This window comes from Thunnus albacares, chromosome 18, assembly GCF_914725855.1.
Source record: "Thunnus albacares chromosome 18, fThuAlb1.1, whole genome shotgun sequence".
Taxonomy (NCBI): Eukaryota; Metazoa; Chordata; class Actinopteri; order Scombriformes; family Scombridae; genus Thunnus; species Thunnus albacares.
Window position 1 is genome coordinate 20,470,334 of NC_058123.1, and position 16,380 is coordinate 20,486,713.

Genomic DNA, 16,380 nt, shown 5'->3' on the forward strand with positions numbered 1-16,380 from the left:
TGTGCTTGCAGCTAAGGAGTCAGCCAATTACCTTGGCTGTGTGCTGGATATCCATATATCAGGAATGGGCTGGGCTGAAAAGGTGCTCACCAAGGTCAATCAAAGAACATGCTTGAAACATCCCAGCAGACAATCGTTACATCTTAGTTTATACCCAGAAACACCCTAGCAACCACCAAGTACACTCTTGCAACCACTTACAAACACCCTAGCAACTGTCTAGTACACCATAGCAACCACCTAGTACACCTTAGCAACCATGCAATTCACCCTAGCACCCACCAAGTTCACCTTAGCAAACACTACACCCCAGCAGTTTGTGCACCTTAGTAACCACCTAAGAACACATTACCTACAAACATCCTAGCAACCATCTAAAAACACCCTTACAACCACCTAATAAACCCTGGCAACCACAAATGATTGCTAACATTGCTGCACAGCTATCACTTGACTTTCTTCAAGAAATACATCCTTGTAGTTATGTTTTAGTTTTCCATTGCATATAGCACATAGTCAGATTAGACCCATATTTACAAGGACATTACATAAAATGACAAATGTAAATTATATTTAAACATACGGTATGTTTTACCTTGAAATCAACGTTATTTAACAAACATACCAAATTTCAACATCTTGTTTCTGTAGAAATTGAGGTATTTTTTTGCTGAGTGATGAAAGGTTTTATACTGTAATTAAATGTACACATTAGTGAAATCTGTTATTTAGACCAAATAATACCGTTAATTAGGGCAGTTTAGTGCTTGTGACATTATGGTATTTTCCCAATAATTTTACCAAAATGTTATATTTTCACAGTAAAATTGTGTGCTTTCTACATATTGTGACAGTAAAAATTTGTTATGTACTGTTTCTTGGTTTAGGGTGATTCAATGTATCTATTACAGTGATATACTGTTTTGGATTTTATGGTCTTTTACTGTTTGCTATTTGACAGTTTTTTACTGTAATTTCTACAAACACTTTTTACAGTGTACTGTAGGCCTACTGAGCAACATTCAATAGGCTTTGTATACAGTATGTCAGGCCAACAGCTGCAAACACCTCGCTGCTCAAGTTTCAATAAAATTACTTCACAGTATCAATCACACCAGTATTTAAAGCTAAAAAAAAATCATGCATGCATATGCATATCAAGGGAAGAATATCGGGCTGCTCTGTATTCCTCTTGGGTTTACACACACTGAACTGTGTGGCTTAATTGGAAATACTCATGTTATGCACATAGTTTAGACCTAGTTGAATCCTGATTTGCTAACTACACCAGCTTCTGCTGTATGATTTAAACAAGGTAGACTTGCTGTTTAAGGCTTTTCAGTTTAAATACAGCAAACTGGCCTGACTGAACGGATTTCAGTAATTCTTCAGTGAAGGGAGCCAATTGGGATCAAGTCCAGCTGTGATGCATTTACTGCAGCCTCTCTAAAACTGCATTAGCCACTAGAACAAAATTAAATTTAAATATCTTTATCAAACATGCTGGATCAAGCAGTATATAGGCTACATAGAAGATTTTCATTCTTACAATAGTGATGTTTTACACAATTACAGGTAAAATTTGTACACACCTGTCACTACCAGCTACAATGTTTGAATTTGAATTGTTTAATATCCACTTTTCTTCAGAAACTGAGTTGAACTGGGCAGACTGACAGACTCTTTCCTCTCTGTTCCAGGGAGGTCGCTTTCCTGGCATAATCCAAACTGTATTGTTCATTTTTAAATAATACCCCTTCAGTTAATAAAATACTCATCAGAAATTCATTATGCAATTCGCGTGAGTTATATTTCTGTCTGTTCCCGAACAATCTCTCAAATTTGTAGGATCACTGAGGCTTTTAGTTTCCCGCTCTCTTGCTCCCTCCCATCTCTTCTCCTCTCACCCTAATTCCCCCCTCTTTCCTTCTCTCTCTCTTTGCCCTTCACACAATCATGTCCCTGTACCCTCTCAAGCACCCGACACCCCTCCACCCACTCCCCCCAGCCTTCTGCAGTCCCCCCCCCTCCGGATGAGAATACAAAGCAGAGTAATTTCATGGCTAAGCAGGCCAGATAATCAGCAGTCATATTTCACAGCAAAAGGAATGCAGACGCAGACACTGGTCAGGGTTGGTGGGCTAAAAGTGTCAGTGCAATCATTCATAATAGCAAATTTTTATTTTTTTGCTGTATGTTTATGTTTCTTTCTCTGCCTGTTGTCCACTGTCCTTTCCTACCATTTTAATTTCATTTAATTCCAATATTTCTCTTCTCTTCTCTTCTCTACTCTTCTCTTCTCTTCTCTTCTCTTCTCTTCTCTTCTCTTCGCTAGAAATAATTTACTAGCTGTTTTTAGTGACTAGACATAATACATTTTTTGTTACATATTCTGGAGTTTAGCTCTACATAATGACAGCTAGGAGCTTATGTGCTGGCACTGAGCCACATAGCCACTGCTCAATTTAACCCTGGATATAAGGTGATTGGCATCATGATACAAGGTGGAAATGTGTGAAGCCTTTTTGATAATGTGTTAATGTGTCTTTACTACATTATGTGCTGCAAATTCTCATTGTGCTGTGCTGTCTGTGTGTGCCCCAGGTGTGTTTGCATTCGGTCTGTTTGCCACAGACATCTTCGTCAACGCGGGCCAGGTGGTGACGGGAGGTCTCTCGCCCTACTTCCTGTCCGTCTGCAAGCCCAACTACACTGGCACAGAGTGTCGTTTTAATCACCAGTTTATCGTCAATGGCAACATCTGCACTGGAAACCCTGTTGCTGTGGAAAACGCCCGCCGGTCGTTCCCGTCCAAGGACGCTTCGCTGAGCGTTTACTCTGCTGTTTACCTGACGGTGAGAAGACTGTGCATGGCTGTTAAACACTATAATTAAGTTCAATGTGTGCATTTTACAGACTAAAGAAATAAGACTTAAACCATGGAAAATATTTCTCAAAATAATTTTATTTTTTTATACACTGTAAATACAGATGTAGTTTGTTTTTTGTTTAAGTAGATGTACCATGTTCCTGTTTCCTGTAATACCTTAGAACAAGCCAACCATCCCACTGCACATGAGAAAAATGCAGGAGTTTTCTTTTTACATTTACATTGGCTTGCATATTGTTTGTATGCACATACGGTACATAGATGATACATCTTATCAGAGGGGTATCATTTAAGCATTGGCATGTTGACATATGATGGTTTTAGCATCAGCTGCACAGGAATGAGGACATTTGCAAGGATGAAACTTTTCTCTGTACTGCTTCCCATATGTATTCAAGTCTAAATATCACATATGAAGTAATGTAACAGTATGAAGACCATGCATTTATGACTACATCAGAAAAATAACTTTTTTGTGGATGGTGAAGTCTGTAGCCTTGTGGCACTCATCAGTAAAAATGTTGAAAATTAAGAGCTATTCAACTGCTCAACTAAAAGATATGGCTTTAATAATACACATTGTAGTCTTAATTCTGAATTGCTGTAAATCTAAAGAAGGGTAATTAGTAAAAAAAAAAAGGTTAAAATCAAATTAAGGCTTTATATGTACTTAAATATTGTACAATTTTCAATTCACTTAAAATAAAATCAAATCAAATCATAAAATCAGAGCAGTTTGGTCTGAATAATTAAAGCAATTTGAAAAATACATTCCTGATTTATCTTAAACTGCTGTTTCTTATTTATTTAATTCCATTTCCATTTACAAGTATTTACTGAACAGAAAATATTTTCTTTAATTTTCTTCCTATTTGTACTTGTTAGTCTTAGATTAGATTTATTTCTGTTACTTTTCTGTGCCTCTCTGATGGATTTTTTCCAACAGCACCTGAGCACAGTTAATTAAAAATCAATGTCAAATCTACCTGTGGCGCCAGAGTTACTCATTTGGGACTGAATGTAATTAGTTTACATCGTGGTGGAAATAAATTTTGGAATGTTTAAAAAACACCCAAACATTCAGAGATAAATAGATTTTTTTACCCCGACTAATGAAGGTTACACCATAGATCTTGAATTTTAAAAGGCTCTGAAAAACAGTGCTATGTACTGTAGCACTTGTGGATCTTTGATGGAGGAATATGAAATCTCAGAAACTGTTGTGATGAGGAGGGACTTCATATTTCTTGAAAGTGTGTGGAGGAAAATGTCATAAAGGCAGAGGTTGGGTTCAGGTATTTTTGTAAAATTGGTTGGAGGAACACATGAAGAAAAATTGGCTAGAGGAACGCATGAAGCATGGCTTTTTGAAGGGCTATTTGAAGAGCTGTTATTTGACGGCGAAGCTCAGCTGCTAAAAAATGAAAGAGGGAGCAGAAGTGCAGATTTTATCAGCAGGAGCAAGAGGAATAAAAGGACAGATTGTGGTTGAAAAAAGGTTTTGATATGTCTCCTTGGTTGACAAGGTTGGAGAGGTAAAAGTTCAAGACATGAGAACATACATGTAGAAAGACTGAGTGTATGTTTTGAAATGCTGACAAGAGGTTCCCATATTAGGTCTATTTGTAATCTTTTATTCTCTCTGGGAAAAAACCCTCTTTGTTTTATAGAGCTATTTCATTCATATGATGTAAGATTTTGACATCTTTCCATGACTATTTTGCTATGCAATGGAGGCTTTCTGCTGTCATGAAATGGTAAAATATCTGACTTAATCTCTGCGGGAACACCTGCATGAGACTTGCTTCTGTTCATGTCCATCTAAAGAGAAGAACGGGGGCTCTTTTCAAACCTTTGGGACACAGTAAAAAACACAATCTTTAACTCCTCACTGTCCTCCTTTCCAGATGTACATCACCAGCACCATCAAGACCAAGTCCAGCCGCCTGGCCAAGCCCGTGCTCTGTCTGGGCACGCTCTGTTCGGCCTTCCTGACCGGCCTCAACCGAGTCTCAGAGTACCGAAACCACTGTTCGGACGTAGTGGCTGGATTTATACTGGGATCAGCTGTCGCTCTGTTTCTGGTGAGGACAATGGAAGTGCAAAAAGGGGTGGTGGGGATTAGAAAAGACAAGAGAAAAAGGAAGGGGAGGATGTTCATTCTGAGGTGGATTCTGTTCATGACTTATTTTCATATAATAATAATTTTAAGCTTCATTTTGGAATTGACCCAAATAAGTAATTCAATGATTAATTCAGGCTTCAGCCCTTACTACAGTCTGTAACATGGGTTTGGAGCCCAGTCTTAAGTCTTTTTAGTCAGTCTTTATGTCCTTTTTAGTACACAGCATTTATGTCTTTTCTTATACACAGCATTTTTTTTCTTTTAGTTTTCATTTAAGTGTGAATTGGAGAGACTAAAAAAAAAAAAGAGCATAAATATGTCGCTACAACATATTATCATGTGGGACGTCTCACATTTGGACAGGGGTGTCTACATACTATTGACTTGAAAATGTAAAATGTTAAGTTAGCTGTGTGCCTATTCAGTCAAGTGTAAGGAGTTCCTCAGGGCTTGTACATGAATGTTTAACACTGGTTTGATGAAGACGCTAAGAAAGGGTAGTGCATGAAGCGGTGATGGGGAAGAGGATGTGAAACAGGATGAAGTGTGGTTTATACTGGGCTTGAAGGAGGTTCACATACAGGTGATTCAGGATGGAGGGAAAAAGTTGAGGATGCAGCGGGTTGATTAGGAGGAAGAGGAGAAGAGAAGAGAGGAGAGAAAAAAACGAGGGGACACTTGCAGCAGTCACTCTGGTTTTGAGAGAACTCTGTGATGAATGTTGGATGGTAGAAGGACCAAAAGTAAGAAGACAGTTGAAGGGAAATGTTAGTTTTAATTAGTGGTTGTGTTTATCTTGGAGATGATGGAGGGAACCAGTGATCTGGTTAATTCTGTTTTTGTACTGTTGTTATCCAGAGGAAGGGAAGGAATCTTGTTATCTGTCTTATTAAAATACGTTATACAGTAACAAGGGATAACATTGTGCAGACTTATGTGCTTCCAAGCAAGGCAGAAATTCCCTGTCCTGTCTGGCTTCCACTGAAAATTAAAATGGCTTTGTCAACATCAGATTTAATGCTGATGCTATGAGTGTTTAAATATGGCGTAGTGATTACAGCTGAAACCCTTATGTTGTTTTTGAGTTGAGGCAGAAAGCCCTCTGAGGAGGAAGGAAGGTGAAGGGGAACCCCCACAAATCAAAAGTGATTTATTAAACAGTCTCAGAAGCTTCATTACATGTAATTGCCACTAGGCCCCTGGGTGTCAAAGCAGGAAGGAGTGTGAAAGAGCAGGAGGAGGAGAAGACATGGAGGGACGACTGAGGAAAGAAGTCAGGGACTGCTTTTCGTGCATCAGCTGCTGATGGCTGATTTCATAGCTCTGTGAGACAAACAAGCAGTGTGACATGTATTCACAGGGAAATCCCTCAGATGTTCTGTTCCCACTCTGATCAAACTTACTACTTTGTGAAGTCTATATGGGAAATTACAATAGCAAAGAAAGTGACAGCTCATGTCACACGCTAACCCACAAGATGCAAGACAACAACACCTTCATATGCAGTGCCACTAAAAATAAGTAAATAATTTCAACAATTCAACAATTTATTGATTGCCAACATTTTTGCCGGCTTCAAATAAACATGTCCATCACAACAAAGAATTCAAGTTTTCAGTCTGAACTGTATTCTGCATGTGGCAGAGCAGAAAAGCAATCTGAAACACATTTTTAGATCACATTAACATTACAACATTTAATGCTAATGCTAATTAAAAGCAGCTGGATTAACTACATCTTTTCATTTGCAAAAGAAATTCAGAGGTAGAGAGGACTACTGTTTAGCATTAATAAATTGTAAAATGTATTAATACTACAAAATTGTAAAATTTGTAAATAATAAGAAACTGTCACTATCAAACTCTCTTGAAACACTCCATCATATTGAAGGTAGATGACACTGACTGGCTGATGTCTAATATTTAATGTGTCCAATCTACCATCAGTAACAGAAATATGAAGACTAAGAGTCTACATGCAAGCAGCTCTGTTAGGCTGTAGTTGAGCACAGTGATGCTTTTAGCTAAATGCTAACCTCCGTTAGCATTTAACATGTTCACAGTGACAATGCTAACATGCTGATTTGCAGGTTTAGCAGGTTTAATGTTTTCTGTGTCCACCACGTTAGTTTAGTGTATGAGCATGCTAATAATTGCTAATTAACACCAAACCTAACATACAGTTGACACAACACTAGCTAAAAGCCAATGATGTGCAGTGTGGTAAACATGGAGCAGCTTGTCCTTGAGGAAGAGGCACCACCGCACTCTACTCTTTGATGGAGGATATAAGCTTTCAGTGATTGACCTATAAAAATTGACATACATTGAGTTAGTGATCTCCAGGGAAAGATGAACACAAGAAAGTCAATCATCACCTCAGCAGTTTTAAACCTGTTCATTTCCAGCTTATTATCAGCAAGCCATGAACTTAGGAGGGCTGTCTCTCCCCTACACATGGTCCTAATGGTCCTGATGAAGCATATCAAGGTCTTGTCATCTGAGAACTGAGGCAGTTTGATGGACAGCGATCTTGAGGGAAATTAATTGGCACAAAGGGAGTGGAAACCAGGTGCAGATTAAATCACTGTGCTGCTACAGAGAGGAGGTCTGAATGGAGCCATACCATCAAACGGCAAGTTCCTTCGGTCTTACAAGAGGTGTGTGCACTGCCAGCAGATTGAGGGATCAGTGTTAAGCACTTCATGGGGCTCCAGGTTGATGTTGGTAAAATCCTAACCTATGAGACAGGTGTCTACTTAATCCAAGACAGAGTAGTGGCACATGCTGACCGCCTACTTTGAGGCTTTCAAAGTATGTAGAACTGCCGTATAAAAGGTATGTCTGGCATGTATTTTATCTTACAACATAGGATAAAAGTCCATATCTTGTTTTATTTGTCTTATACCATACAGTTTATGAGAGAGACGGTTATAATGTCTTCTAATCAATCCGTGGCAAGAGACCTGTAGCCTTTATTTGAAAGCTCAAATCTTGATTTTTCAGCATTTTCTATTGCAACAAGTAAATTTCACTTTTCTCACCTGAGACAATAGACGGCAGCTTGGCTGAGCCTGTCTTAGCATGGATGACAAGACACGAAAATGGAAAGTAAGCAACATACTGCAGCAGTCATCTGTTGTCTTTGGGTAGGGGCCTCAATTGAGTGAAAACAAGAAAGCGGATGCCATACTGAATAGTTAGCTTAAAAGATATAGGTTTCATGCAAGAGAAAATAAGAACAGTCAACATTTGTAAAAAGCAAAAGTGTCAGTGTAGAGTTGAGCACTTTTGACTCACCCTTGCCTGTGCCAGACATTTTGTAAAGAATTCATATGTTTATGTGAAACAGGCATGCTGATGAGTTGTTCTTAGATTCTTGGCCCAGCAGCTGTGATTCATTTATTTCCCTGGTCTGGGAGCACTAGAAAAGCACTGCCCACAAACTGCTTCATTTTCTCCTTTGCCACTGCCTGAGGGCACGGTTGGCCCAGAAGGGGGGTGAGGGGTTGACGGGGGGGATCCCCTCGGGCTGCCGTCTTTTATTAACTAGTCCATGGAGGAGTTCAGAAATGCAGCAACCTTGTTGGTGGTGTCTCTCTACTGTTAAAAATAACTTGATTGATGGACAAAAAACAGAATTTACAAATAACTGTAATTTACTTTAACAGACATACAGTATAAAGGAAGAAACGGGGCGTTAGTTTACTGTGCCTGCTGGGCACAGCGCCACGCCACAAAGATGAACAACCCAGAACATCTCCCATTGACTGCGTTAAATGATGACTGACTTTTGTAGACTCATACGCAGTTTGATTGAGCTTTTACACCCATATAAACTTTATATCACAGCGATAACTGTTCTAAAGCAGAAAAGATGGTCACAACTCCAAATAAATGTTCCTGATTCCTTTTAAATGGAGCGTGACATCAGAATTGGCTGGCAGTTTGATTTGAGGTTTAAGGAGTCACATTTTAATATAGACATAAAGTGACATTTGCATTCTAAATTGGTGTGTTACTGCACATAATGATGTTGCATCTGGTGAATAACAACACTTTGTCTAATAATAGGAAGTAACAATTTGTCTTTAGAAACCAGACACACACACACACACACACACCTGCATTTCTTTAGAGAGACTGGACAGCCTATAGTGTAGTACGACTATAAATGTTATTTAGTGTATAGACTCTTTATCAAGCATAAAATGTTACTATGATTTGTCATATTGAATTGTTACATTTAATGGACAGTTTGGGGGAATAGAAAGGTTAGGGAAATTATTTTGGTTATGGTCATGTGAAAATTTGTCATGGATTTACTAAACCTCATCTGTACACGTTTTTTTACAGAATCAGTAATGTTTCAGTTCTGTGTCAGCTTGAGTTATTGTCAACCTGCCTCACTATTCATGTTGAACTGTCCCCATACTTTACAGGGTATATGTGTTGTGAACAACTTCAAAGGTGTCCACAGTGCGGCAGCTAAACAGAAGACTGAAGAGTACCGCGGTCTGCCTCTGATGACTTTCCCACGTGTAGAGAGTCCTCTGGAGACCCTCAGCGCACAGGTAGCTTAAAAACACTTAACCTGGCATCCCAAAAACTTAATCTCTATGATGCACATCATCTTTCCCCATTAATTAGCAGAGCTCCCTCAAGGCCTTGTGCTTAAAACAGAAACCCCCCTTCAGGAACTTTAATTTTTGTCAACTGTAATTTGGTTTGTACTGTAACGTGCTGTTACTGTAATTTGTTCTAATTTACTGTTTCATCCAGTTTCCTACATTTCCCAGAATGCCTACAGAGAAAGGGTGTACCTTCAGTATCAGTCACATATGTGATTCACCATGTGTTCGTTCTTTCTTTCTTTCTTTCTTTCTTTCTTTCTTTCTTTCTTTCTTTCTTTCTTTCTTTCTTTCCTTTTCTTTCTACAAACAGAAATGACACATGTTCACAAGAACACACAGGCATGACATGATGCACTTACATCCCTGTTTCCCTTCCCAAATGCACACAAACACATACAGAGCCTTAAATGGAGCACTCCTGACACTGCTTGACAATGATTTCCTCTGTCTTTACATTCCCACGCCTTTTCCCTCTCCTGTCTCCTTCCATTTGCTTTTTCCTTCTCTCTCTCAATCCTTATACCTCTTTCTCCATCCCTCCTCCCACGTCCATTTTCAGAACCACTCGGCATCGATGACAGAAGTCACATGACTAAGGGGGCAGCACCGGGTCACGTTTGCGTCTCCACAGCACTTCCAGACACAATGACAAGGACGCATGCCACGTGGCTCCGAATGCTTAACAAAAAACACTCCTGATATCTCTGTTTAATTCACCTGGAGGACAAAATACACCATGTTTGTAATGGTTCTCATCTCGTTGGGCTATGCTCAATTCAACTTGCCAAGGCACACAGATCACATCAGTGGCAAAAAATATCGCAAGGCAAACTGAAGCACAGATTGTTTTTCCAGATACCTGAAACCGTTTGAAACATGGGACATTTTTTTCCTCCAAGGTGTTCTGTTTGTAGTTAGAGGACGGTGTTTTGTACATTTTGTATGAGCGAGTGTTGTAGCCTAATCCTGACGGTGTTAAACCTGCACACTTCCTGTCAGCTGACTCACTCTGTTTTACATCACATCCTGTCAGGTGACTTGCCTCGTTGATCACTACATCTATTCCCCTCAGTCTGAAAATCTGCAATGGATAAAAAAAATATTGATGTTGTCATTCTGTGATGTTTGTCATTTGTACAGAAAAAAAAAAGACAGAATCCTTCTTTTTATTATCTCTGTCTGTACATTAATTGACCATGTCAGGTCATATTTTGTAAAGATTTTTGTTAATCTGTATGACTATTATGATCCATTTGGACCTGTTTGCCTGCTGTAAACCTGGATATGTTTTGGTATCAGTACGACCCCTCTCCCCTTTGGAGGAAACGACAAGGAAGAGTCAGTGACATCCTCCGAGTCAGAAAATGGGGTTTGGCACCGGCAGTGCCATGTTATCAGCCACACTGTTTGAAAATATGATTGGTTGAAATTCTCACTATGAGTGTGTTTCACCCCAATTTCCTGATTCACTGTGATGTTAATAGGAAGTTCTCAACAGAGAGGTCCAGTGGGGCTAGCCTGTGCCAGATCCACCTGGAGATTTCACTGGTACGACTTTATAATTAAATTTAAACTGAAATCCCAATGGAAGACATCTGTGTAGAGATACATGAGAAAAAGCAGAGACAGAAATGCTCTTTGGAGTGAAACTGAGTGACTTACTTGAGGCCTGGCTAGCCCTTTTAATGGAAACCAGGCTAATGACTCCTGCTTCACTTTTCCTCCTTGAGGCACCCCTCCCCCCTCCCCCCTCCCCCCTGACCCACCAGTGGATTGTGATGCAATGTTGTGACTCCATTTCCTATTGGAAGATACGCCCAGCATGAAGAGAGAAGTCAAGATGTTTTATAGATATTCATGATTTCAATTATACTCATCATTGTAATTATAATTGTCTTTTTCTTTAAGTGCAAAAAAAAGTGTTTCATTTGAAATGCTACATATATATTTTTTTTCTTGGTTTGTCCACAAATTAAATAGTCAGTAGCAACAATGTGTCGTGTTTTTCATGCTGGTTGGTAACTTTTTGTTTCTAATTATAAAAATCAAAAGACAAGGAGGGTAAGTAGGTTAGAATAATAAAAGAGGAGAAACGGCAGTGCTCTCCTATTTCAATTTGAAATTGAAATACCAAAGAACTGAGGCACAGAGTGGGACTACATCTTGACAGTTAGTCTTAGCAAGTAACCTTGCCGGAAGAAGCGAGGAACGTGTCTGTCCTTGTTTGTTTGAATATACAAGAGATTTTTTTACCCTGAGTGAAGCCTCGAAGGCAGAGCTACAGTATCTTTTCCACTGCATATAAATTCCTCCTGCTGGGATGGGTCCTAACCTTAACCATGACCCATCCACAGCCTAAAGTTATGGTCACATTACCCTTCCATAACAAAACTGAGCCACACAGCCCTGAAAACTGAAAGATGTGATGTCACAGTTTGGATGCAGGTGATAAGCAGAGCAGAGTTATCCCAAACTGTCTGTGAGAGTGATGCTTTTGTTTGCAGTCCGGTTGTATAAAATACTGAACGGGGCGATGGCACATGCAGGAATGTCTTCTGCAGTGTATCCGTTGGTGGATTGTGCACATCCACACAGTCAAAGATGCTGGTTTCAACTGAAGTGAATGGGTGACAGGAAATAATTGCAGGATGGGCATATAACCTTTTAAAGTCCACCTCCACTCAAAAACATGTTTTTCTCCTTGTTACTACAGTTGAATGTTTCAGCTTGATTCTGCAGAATGATGTACTGTATGTGCAGAGTTTGACATTAGAAAACTGTTTTCACATTATCTGAGGACAGAAAGTTTCTCTGAGCTCATTGAATCTGATTTTTAGGGCCTATGAGCAGGATTTGTGACATCACAACTAAATTGGAAGCCAATCCTGGTTCAATATTCAACCTACACTTTCGTGTGATGTGGAAACTTGAAGCCTCCAGTGCACAAACACTGAGAATGGACTTTACAGTTAACAAGGAGACAACTTGTGTCCAGCAGTTAAACCTCTGAAATGAAAAATATTTGCATATTTATGGATTCTGGAATTTCAAATGAGGGAGAAGGAGTAGATGCCATTTTAAGGGTTTTAACGTGGTAATTTTTAAAACTTTTTTTGGTTGGAAAACCATATAAGACACACATTTTTGTTCCAAGTATTTTTGTATGTCTTAACACATGTCTGGAGAGGATCTTAAAGCATTTGATTGGTAGTAGAGGGTGCCGTTGGTAATGCACAGCCAGCAGAGAGGTGCTTCCTAGGAGGCTCAGTTCAGTTCCTTAAACCTTCTTCAAATATATGTTCAAGCATGATGCTTGAGGTGAAGTAATTCTTTGCAGAAGATCATCGCAGGACAATTTCACTAAATAGATTTTGAGTTTGAAATAACACATAATTTTTCTGGGAGGACCTGCACACCTTCAGGGTTTTTCATGAAAAAAGGAGAAGCCTGATACTTCATATTGTTAGTCAGCAGAAAAATGTGATGTTTTAGTGAACATATGTTTAAACAGGCCCCAAAAAAGTCAATACCAATATGACTATATGTTCTTCTCTCATGTACTGAGTGTCACATCCTGTGAGGTGGCTCTTTCCTCCTTATGCCACACCCCTATCCAAGCACACACATTTCCCAGACAAGTGATTAGAATGAGCACAGATATGCTAAAACCAGGCTCCTATTTAGTCATTTTGTTGATTCATCCTGTTACGACCGCATCGACTTCAGTGATGTTTATGTCACTGCCTAGCAAGGCATACACACACAGAGACACAAAGAAAGCTGACGGCTCAGCCAGTGCACTCACTCTTTTGCTCTGTCAGGTATTCATTTCAGCTGTGACAGCCTACGCTTACCCTGCAGAAACACTGGCTAAATAGATAGGGGCTGTTTGTGTGTGTGTGTGTATATGCGCCTGTGTGTGTGTGCACGGCAATATTTGCCCATGCCATGTTTATAAAATGTCATCCTTGGCTGTTCTGAGAATGCCTCCCTGTCCAAATTGCTGTCCCCTAGCAATATGAGTGAGGAATATTGCAACAACCAAACATTGTTTCAAGGTAGGCTGCAAATCTCTGAGTGGGTTGGTTATGTATATAGCTGCAGGGTGTTTTTTTGTTTTGTTGTTTTTGTTTTTTTTACCATAATGGAATCTATTTAGATGAGAGGAAATGAGTTGGAAACCAACCAACTTGGAAAAAAAATCTAGCAAATAAATCCTTAATGCACAGTGTGATTGGTGTGCTCTAGGTGTCGGCCATTGTACTGTACTTCTGGTTTCCTGACTCATCTTTGTCTCTTACACAAGAGCTGGGAACCTTTTACCTATCAGTGAAAGCAAATGCCTCAAATCCTTGAAAAAGATTGTATGAGTCTTTTGAAATCATGAAACCACTGGTCTTCATCTGAGTCAGTTAATGAGTTCATTTTGTTGAGGGGAGTAGCTTCATACAGCTTCAAGGTTAAGTGGAGGAAAAATAATTCAAATCTGAACGGAGGTTCAACCATGCACAAAACTCAAAGACTCTGAATATGCAACACTCTGCTTTCTAATTTGTACTAGAAATCGAAAAACAGATCATGATAGACAGTCACAACTTTTTGGGGGGACTGAAGAAGAAACAGTTCCAACTAAATTAAGTGCAAACAAGAGAGGTAAGTCTTTAATAACAGAACACATCCAAACCCAAACCGAAAAGATGCAAGAAAACAGGTCTCATCACAGAAGGACTGTTTGTTCAGTTGTGAATGTTCATCATTATAAAATAACATGTCAGAGTTCGACTGGTTGTCTGTGTTTATGTTAACTATTTATCTACCAAAAATTTAATGGTGGTCTTGTGTTTGTTGTGTTGTGATATTACAAGAGCACTGGTGAGATCTCCAGAGGCTGGGCAAAAAGTGTGTCTGTTTTGGGTCCCTGACTGAAAAAGCTCTTGGATGTATTACCATTTTACATGTACCTTATAACTTCTTCTGATCCTGTGTCATTTATAACCCTGAAGCCATATGAAGAAGTAAAGCTTCTGGACCATAACTCAAACTCTGACAAGTTAAATGATGATGTTATATATGTAGCTTTCTTTAAGAAACCAAGAGTGCATCAGTGAAGTGCAGGACAACATTATACAGTGCTCCATAAAATAAGATTTCATATTGTCCTATAATCCACCACAAGATGCCAACCAGATGGTCTTAATGAATATAAAGGTGTCTTGCCAAAGCTTTATATCTTTTTTTTTGTCCCCAACAAACAGTCAAAAGGATTACTAGAAAATGAATGACCTAAGCCAAATCAAATGCATTGTCAAAAGTCAAAAACATGACGACATCGATGGTAAAATCAACCTATTCTTGTGTGTGTTTTTCCTTTTCCCCCCCTCAAAGATACAAGGTTTCAGCAAGACACGGAGGACATAAAGACTTAACTGGCTGGGTTCAACCTCAGGTCATTTACACTCTCAATGAGTCTCAACATAAGACTCAAGTGAATTAGCCCATTAAGCTTAAATACCAAAGAGTCTTCATATCTGTGATCAAGCTTATCGTCATGGCAAGCAAATCTGTACCCTTGAAGAGACAAGGCTTAGAAGGAAGGGATGAGTCAAAGAAAAATATGACAGGATCAGAAAGGTGAAAAGGAGGTGAAGAACATGGGGGGAGTTGCACAGCTCTTCAGTGACAGCAACAAGCTAGTGAGGGTCTCAGAACAGATTTGGTTCAAGGTCCCTGGTTCACCTTTGTCCAATTCCTCTTGCCTGATCAAATCTCATGTACCAGAAGTTTGGGAAATGTTTTACTGGAGTTGCAAAGCAGGATCTGATCCTCGGAGGACGTTTCAGTCCAGTGTTCAGGGAGAATCCTGAGCCTAAAGAAGGATTCAGCTTCCAGAAATTTGTTAAGGTTCCAGCTCCAGAACTCAGACAAAGATCCTTTTCCAGAACTGACAGGAGGTTTTGGAAACTGGTCCCGTGTCTAACCAGATTCCTCTGAGTAAAACAGAGGAGAAAAGCTTCAGAACTCCGGGAGCGTTTTTGTGTGTTGGTTAGTCTGCTGGTGGGACTGGCTATACTGAGGAAACTGGTTAGACTGGTGCGTAGTAGACTGGCTTGGTGCAGTCTGGTTTGCTTGCTGGTTTTCTGATTGGTACTGTTCTAACTCTCTCTTCCTCCTCATGGCTGACTGCAGCTGCTGCTTGATTACGAGGATTTGACCCTCCAGTTCTGACAGCTCCTGAACCAGTGGGTTCCGACCCACACTCAACCCGGGGCCACAGTCACCCACACCCAAACCCCGGCACTGTCCCTGTGTTATGCTTTGCCCAGAGCTCCCCTGCCCTGGCCCCAGTCCTTGGCCCAGCCCCCGCCCTAACAGGTCGGAGCGACCGTTCGTGTTGGTCACTATGGGCAGGTGTTTCTCCAGCAAGGGAAGAGAATGCAGATGAGGCAGGGGAGAAGGGGGTGGTGGAGGAGGAAGATCCTGAGAGGATGGGCGCTCCAGGTCGTTCTGCATCTCTTGTGGAAGGACCCTACGCCTGTTACAGTGGGAGGACTCTGCAGGATTCCAGGATGCTGATTGGTTGTTTCCTTCATTGCATCTGGAGATAAGATAGATACAGGGGGAAATGTAAGGTGTCAGTTCTGTTTTCGTCATAATGTGTGAAAATTATGTATCATCTGACTGCATCTTTACAGGCTTAATGCTACAAAAATGAATAGCTCAGATGTTATCTTT

At 40.0% G+C, this 16,380-nt stretch overlaps 2 protein-coding genes across 5 annotated transcripts in view; one reads left to right on the plus strand and one right to left on the minus strand.

Moving 5' to 3' along the window:
* Nucleotides 1-11,625, plus strand: part of plppr1 (phospholipid phosphatase related 1) — a 65,948-nt gene extending 54,323 nt beyond the window's left edge. For 2 of the 4 annotated variants that reach the window (XM_044334367.1, XM_044334368.1), the window contains exons 5-8: nt 2,605-2,855; nt 4,798-4,974; nt 9,457-9,588; nt 11,418-11,625. In XM_044334367.1, the coding sequence (XP_044190302.1) occupies nt 2,605-2,855; nt 4,798-4,974; nt 9,457-9,588; nt 11,418-11,474 (617 nt within the window). In that variant the 3' untranslated portion in view covers nt 11,475-11,625. Of the gene's footprint in view, nt 1-2,604; nt 2,856-4,797; nt 4,975-9,456; nt 9,589-9,958; nt 11,253-11,417 lie in introns of those variants that run through there. The other 2 variants (XM_044334369.1, XM_044334370.1) reach the window with 2 other exon arrangements.
* Nucleotides 11,626-14,282: 2,657 nt separating this feature from the next.
* Nucleotides 14,283-16,380, minus strand: part of grin3a (glutamate receptor, ionotropic, N-methyl-D-aspartate 3A) — a 53,878-nt gene continuing 51,780 nt past the window's right edge. The window contains exon 10 of the mRNA XM_044334667.1: nt 14,283-16,243. Coding sequence (XP_044190602.1) covers nt 15,661-16,243 — 583 coding nt within the window. The 3' untranslated portion in view covers nt 14,283-15,660. The remainder of the gene's footprint in view (nt 16,244-16,380) is intronic.